The 6,794-nt window shown below is 36.2% G+C and overlaps 1 protein-coding gene across 2 annotated transcripts in view; it reads right to left on the bottom strand.

Moving 5' to 3' along the window:
* LOC107839277 (mitochondrial carrier protein MTM1) overlaps nt 1-6,266 on the bottom strand; it is an 11,757-nt gene extending 5,491 nt beyond the window's left edge. For both annotated transcript variants that reach the window (XR_001665061.2, XM_016682695.2), the window contains exons 1-8: nt 5,544-6,266; nt 4,270-4,344; nt 3,829-3,954; nt 3,120-3,179; nt 2,808-2,978; nt 2,056-2,155; nt 1,296-1,390; nt 1,062-1,211 (exon numbers count right to left, since the gene is read on the bottom strand). Coding sequence is in view for 1 of the 2 variants with exons in the window: in XM_016682695.2 (XP_016538181.2) it covers nt 1,062-1,211; nt 1,296-1,390; nt 2,056-2,155; nt 2,808-2,978; nt 3,120-3,179; nt 3,829-3,954; nt 4,270-4,344; nt 5,544-5,777 (1,011 nt within the window). In the remaining variant the exon portion in view is untranslated. The remainder of the gene's footprint in view (nt 1-1,061; nt 1,212-1,295; nt 1,391-2,055; nt 2,156-2,807; nt 2,979-3,119; nt 3,180-3,828; nt 3,955-4,269; nt 4,345-5,543) is intronic.
* Between the last annotated feature and the right edge of the window lie 528 nt (nt 6,267-6,794).

The raw sequence follows: 6,794 nt of genomic DNA, 5'->3' as shown, positions 1-6,794 counted from the left end.
ATCACGTCACCATTGAAAGTGGCTTGTTTTGTGTGACTAGTTACAAGAAAAGCATGTTGACACAGGACAACCTTCAGAAAAGAGATTTTCAGCTGCAACAGGTGCATCATTGTGATAAAAAATTCAGAAACCATCAATTATTTGTTTTTGCACTGTCCTATTGTTTCACAACTATGGAACTTATTTCTGAATATGCTGGAAATGGGCAATGCTGGAAGAAACATTTGATTTGATGAGAAGGTGATATAGAAGCGAGTTGTCAAAAGAACAACACAAATAGAAGATGATGGAGACCTGTTCTAGCTATTACTTGGAAAGAGAGAAATGCAAGATGCTTTAAAGATACAGCTAGCTCTATAGAAATGCAAGATGCTTTTGTTTTCTCTTTGGTGTATAGAGGATTGGATTAACGATGCAGACACTCTGTTAAACATATTTGACTCCATGCTTATTTGTCGTGAAGCTGGATCTTTTTTTAGTAAATATTCAAGCACAATTCGTGCTGCATTTATAATATTTTCACTTTCCTCTCTCTCTCTCAAAAAAAAGGAGAAGAGTTCTTTGTAATTAACTGCACTGAACAAATATAAGTTCTTTGTATTTGAGATAGTTCCCAACTACAGGTTTCATCAATGTAAACCCATGCCTAAGGCAAAAAGTATTACTTACATGATCATTTTCACTTCAAAATCATGTTTGATCCAACCCAAAACTTATCAACTGATTGTGGTTAAGCATTACTATCCACTCAGCATGTAATTGGAACAAGGAAAGCAACAGTTATATACACTCACACTACAAGGCCAAAAATAGAAGAAATTTATTTAGGTGCGCACACTTACAAGCAGAAATCTCTTAATATTCTGTACTTAACATCAGCCTATTTATATCCCCCACATTGCGGGAATACACTGGGAATGTTGTTGTTGTAGCATCAGCCTATTTTTAGCAGGTCAAACTACTCATGTGATTCAAGAAAATTTTCAAATGGATAATCACTCTTTCTGTTAGTTGTTTCTTGTAGGAATTGTTTAGGTGAATAAAAATGGGAGAAGACCAACCTCTATTTGTCTCCTAGTTCTTGCAACATCTAAAGGACATGTTGCAAAAGCTGCGAGACTTCCTGCAACAAATCCAGCAGAGAAGTTTGCACCAAGGACAGTTGTCGCGCTTGCTTCATCTCCCACCATGCCTAGTAGCTTCCTCCTAACCTTCACAAAAGTAGCGAGAGCTCTATTCAATTAAACAGATGTGGGTGGAGGGATAGGAAAAAATTATGGGCTAGAAGCACTTACTGGCTCAAGAGTAGACCAGCAAATTGCAGAGAAAGGAACATCACGAGCTAGTTGTGCCCCCAGACCAGTCCAGAGGAGGCGGTAGACCTGCATTGCTACCCATTGGTCGATGGGAAAGTAATTAACCAAAATGTGTTAGCAAAGCATTAAAAACCAAAAGGCAAGATCTGGAGCAGTAAAACTTCCATAATGGAATACTCAGAGAAATTGAATATGTCCAATGCCATATGCTGTAAGTTACACTTTTAGCAGCTTCATACTATGTCTCTGGCAACTAAAACTAGCGGGCAGTTAGTTAATTATGATGGGATTTAACTTGTATTTCCTTTGCCAGAATTAAGTTAATGTGGAAGGATCTAGTATTTCTTAGCAAAAAGCAAATGAGGACAAGATAATTTGGGGAGAACTTCCTCACTGAAAGCATTATTGGTAAGGTCTTTCAAATAATTACATTTTACAAGAAAACCCTGCACTTCAGTGGGAACCCCAAGGAAGAGACAAAAGCTCCACCTTGTGTATACAGAACACACGTACGATTGTAAGTGTCACTGAAAGAACATAAGACAGCTCTGAGTGTGTGTGTGTTCGGGGGGGCGTTGAAGATGGCCCTATATTGTTTATTGAAACCACTTTTATAGGTGTTTATGGATACACGTAAGGCAGGAACCTAGCGACTCAAGATTAAAGCTAACCATGAAAGGGATGGATAGTACAACATAACTATGTGCAGCCAACTAAAGTAAGTTTGATGAAGTATTACAATTTTGAAAGCTGTTTGCACCATTGACTGGAGAAACGACCCCAACTAACGTCTTCCACACTCCTGGAGGCTTCATGCCATTTTTGGTGTCTTTGAAGGCCTATAACAAATGAAGTCATAAGAACAAGTAAAATTTAGCAGAAAATGATAGATATTGACCGAAAGATAGATAACATGATAAACCCAAACACCTAATGAAGTGGGGTGCTGCTCTCTCTAAAAAAGGAAATTAACATTATCTAGTAAGTTCGAAGCACCCTGGATGATAATGATAGACACAAAACATTAACAAAGAAATAAAATTTCAAACTACTAATGTTACAACCCTTTAATGAACGGATCTTTAATTTACCAACAATGGAACTGGAACAAGATTTCCAATCTTCACCTTTTAGCTTTTACCATTGCTAGCTAATTATTCACAACACAAAGAGCTAAGAAACATCTAGAAAGAATATAAACCGTTATCAAGTAAAAACATTTCTAAAAAACTGGAAAATGGTTGAATTATCTCCTGGAGCATATAGATGCATGCCCATAACATGTAATATACTTTGATCTGTGAATGTGAATCAAATATTACATATCTGAAAAATGTAAAATTTACGCATTCATCCATAGTTCTACCCACGAGATTAATCCACGAGATTAACTGTAATATTGACACACATTTTCTAGCAGAAAGAGATTGCTTTAGCAGTACTACACAATTGTGTAATGTCTATCTGCGTCAAGAAGATGATCAGATTTACCTGCATACGTGTTCTTGCAAGCTCAATTGGATAGCACGTGACGCAAGCAATGGAACGTGCTAAGGATCCTGCTACCAAGGGGACATATGGAGTAGCAATTGGTATATTGCGTAATGTATAATCTTCCATAGAGTTGCGGAAAATGTCATAAAGAGGCAAATATATACCCACCTACAAAAGGGAATGAAACACTTAGTAAGTACTACTACAAAACAAAACAGCAACAAAAGCAATTGCATATAACTGCGTGCATCAATATCTAGTAACCAGTGAAAACTGAAAAAACAAATGAATTTCTAAATTGAGACTTACAGAAGGGATTGCCAATGTTAGACTTGCATTAGTGCCTCTCCACAATCTGGTAAATCCTTCCTGTACAAGTTACCTGGGTTAAATAGATGACACAGTTGGCTTTACTTTCAATGAGCCAATGAAATGCAGAAATGTACTGGAAGAAGATGCTGAGAGAAACTCCTACTTTCCAGGTTCAATGGTTTTTATTTTTTTCTTGTTGACCTGATAATACAGCAAGACTTCACAACAACTACGGCACATCTATTAGTACCAGCTTCCAACATATAACGTCGACACTCAACTTTGTTTTGAGGGGGAGAGGGGGAACACGGTAGTGATAGTAAACCCTTGCAAGGTTCACTCTATTTACAGAACTATCACCTTTTTACATGACCATCTCATAGAAAAGTCATAGATTTTTTGCGAGTACGTCACAGATGTCATAATGAGAAGAGAGTTGTCTCTCGTGCTCCAGAAAAAGGAACTAGAATTTTCTATTGAAATGTTTTTGTAGCCTGACTACTCCTAAAATCATCCTCCAGACTCTCTTAATTAAGATTACTAGTTCATGATGGATGTTGGTGTTATAGCAGTCATAACTTTGAGTGGATTTCAGATAAGCAAATCATGTTTTCAAAGCAGAAGGTCTCAAACTATGTGCAAAAAGTCGCCATAACTTCTTCTTAGGAACGGAGAACTACATTACTTCCCACAGAAAGTAACTAACCTGACGTATTACTTTACAGAAGACATCAAGCGTTCCTTTATATCGAAAACACTCTGGGGAACATGTTGGTTCAGCACCAAGAACAGCACGAGTGCCTGCTGAGTTGTACTTCACACCCGTCAGCACCTAAACAAGATAGCAGGGCCAAATTCAGAACATATAGTGAAAATCAATCAACTTAAGTTGGCCCTTGCAACTTAAGATTGATAATGTAGGTAAAACTGAAAACATCCCGTGAACTAGATTTCGGAGAGAGCATGAAACATAGTAGGAAAGCACCAATAGCTTCTTCCAGGGTTAGCTATCGAAATAGCCTTGCATTCCCCTTCCCCCTAGCTTCCACAATCAAATTATCCTTTTCTCCTCCGGGTTTAATTAACTGGTTGAGTGGCATGAAAAGTAAGAAAAACGATAAATTGGGAGGAAATACTGGGAACCTACTGAATTTGAATGAAGATGTCCCAAACTACAGAGGGTGTCATAAGGGACACCAGCAGCCTGAGCTTGCAACCTTGTCTGTAAAGCACGAAAAAAGATATCATTAAAACGTAAGCAACCTGAAAGAAGTGAAACAACGAGAAAGTAAATAATCCTCAAAACATTATCAACTCAAGATTAGCAGTTCTAATCTTGTAAGCTGCTCAACAGATTTTCCTCAGTATTAATACATGTTTAAGCACTAATGTTAGCAATGTAAGGAACACCTAAATAAATAGAAACAGAAAATTACTGCACAACAAATAAAAATATAGGCTAAGCTTCACTGCTTAAGTATTCCCTCCATCTACTTTTACTTGTCCTATGTACTTAAAATATATGTCCACTTTTACTTGTACTGTTTAGAAAATCAAGAAATAATTTATCACTTAATTCCTAATCTATCCTTATAATTAGGCATAATACATAACCATGCCCTTTAACTTGGCCTCAACTGGCATCTATGTCATCAAACTTTGGGTGTGCACAAGTATGCACTTAAATTTGTATAAAGTTGAACAAGTAGACACACGCATCCAACAAGTTTAAGCGCCTACTTGTGCACGCCCAAAGTTAGAGGGCGTAAATGTCAAGTGAGGACAAGTTAAAGGGCACATTTATGTATTATGCCTTATTATTAACTATCGTCATTTCTTAATACATTTCCCAAAACATTGAATTTCTTATATTCAAAAGTGATGTATTAGAATTTTCATCTTATTTATTGTTCGTTAAGTGGTGCGCCAAGCCAATAATAGAAAAGTAAAAATGGACGGAAGTAGCATTAAACAATTAATCAATCACTACCAACAATATCCCAATTCATTTGAGAAGAGATGAGTGAAACACCTAAACCATTCCATTCAATTCAGGTCCATTTCATTCCAATACTATACCAATTTAGCTTTTAAGGCAGCGGCGGAGCCCCAACCAATGAAGGGTTGGATGAACACCTTGTCGGAAATTTTTTTCGAGTATATAGGTTAAATATAGAAAGTTATGGTTATATACATGTTGTTGCACACCCTTCACAAGCTAGAGAAGCATAGCAGTAGTTAAGAGTGCGCATTTCCGCATCAACAACCTAGGTTCGAACCTTGGCAGGTGCAACAATGCTTTATTTTATTTTATTTTAAGAATTCTTTGCCCCAAAAAGATATGAACACCCTTAACCAAAAGGGTTTTAATTTAATTTAATAATAAACAATAAAGGGGGGGAGGGGGGGATGGAATGAAACCTTGGCAACATCAAGAGGGTTAACGAGGATGGCGGAGAGAACAGCAGCGCCGGCGGCGGAAATAGCCCTCTCTCCAAAACCCAAATTCTCATCGCTAAAGTTGATGTTGGCATGTGAATGCGAGTCCCCATCAGAAACGGCGACGTTTTTGTCGAAATCAACGGTGCTTCTTGTTGCAGTAGCTGCCACTATCCATGAAAGCAGCCCCTGCTTTGTTGATGATGATCCCACCATCAAATTTTTTTCAATTTCAAAAAAAAAAAAAGAATGTAGCTTTTGGGGTTGAACAGTTTTTTTTTTTAATAAGAATTAATTGAAATTCCTAATGTTTTCTGTGATTTTTGAATTGTTTGATATCTTACAGAGAATTTGCAGCTTTTGGGGAATGAATGAACTATTTTTGTTTTTCGTATTGAAATTGATAGAAATTTCTAGGGGTTTTGTTCGGTTGTTGGAGGTGGAAATACTTTGATTTATCCATTGTGAATTAATTTAATGAATAAGTTGCATGAAGAAGGTTGAAATGCGAAGCAAAATGAAAGTCGTGGCGTGGACATAAGGGCGCCAAGCAAGAAGAGTGGCGGCTGTTTCATACAAACGGAATCTCTCTTCCTAACTTTTTGGGAATTACGTTTTTTCTTTTTCATTTTTTGGGGGAGGGGAACGGGAACGGGAGGGGTAGAACCATCAATATGGATTAAGTTCGTTGAACCGATTCAATTCAACTTGTAATGTGATGAAGTTGGCTTCAGCTTTTGTAATTCATTTTAAAAAAAAAAAAAAGAATGATCATTTTTAAAAAAAATGGTCCATAATTAAAAAGAAAAAGACGTTGTAATCCGTCAGCTAAAGTAATTTCTCTTTTTAGCCATTTGGCTCAATTGGGTACATATCATCTCTATATTTAATTGATACACTTTTACACTACATTGATATATTTTTATACTATATTGATACACATTTAAAAAAAAAAAACTACTCAAGCACGTGCAGTTCCTATACCCAATTGATACTCTTTTATATCATATTAATACACTTTTATACTATATTGATATACTTGCAGTGTCCATATACTAATTGATACTCTCTTATATTAGATTGATACATTTTTAGAATGCATGTAAAAACTATATAGAGTCATATAAAATATGTATCTAAATAATAATTGTAATTAAAAATTGTATAGAATATGTATAAAAATGCTATAATTATTCTATAGAATATGTATATATATAGAAATTGTATGGTTAT

The sequence above is a fragment of the Capsicum annuum genome, chromosome 8 (genome assembly GCF_002878395.1).
Source record: "Capsicum annuum cultivar UCD-10X-F1 chromosome 8, UCD10Xv1.1, whole genome shotgun sequence".
In the NCBI taxonomy this organism is placed as follows: domain Eukaryota; kingdom Viridiplantae; phylum Streptophyta; class Magnoliopsida; order Solanales; family Solanaceae; genus Capsicum; species Capsicum annuum.
The sequence above is the reverse complement of the archived record's forward strand: the minus strand, read 5'-3'. Positions and strand labels throughout refer to the sequence as shown.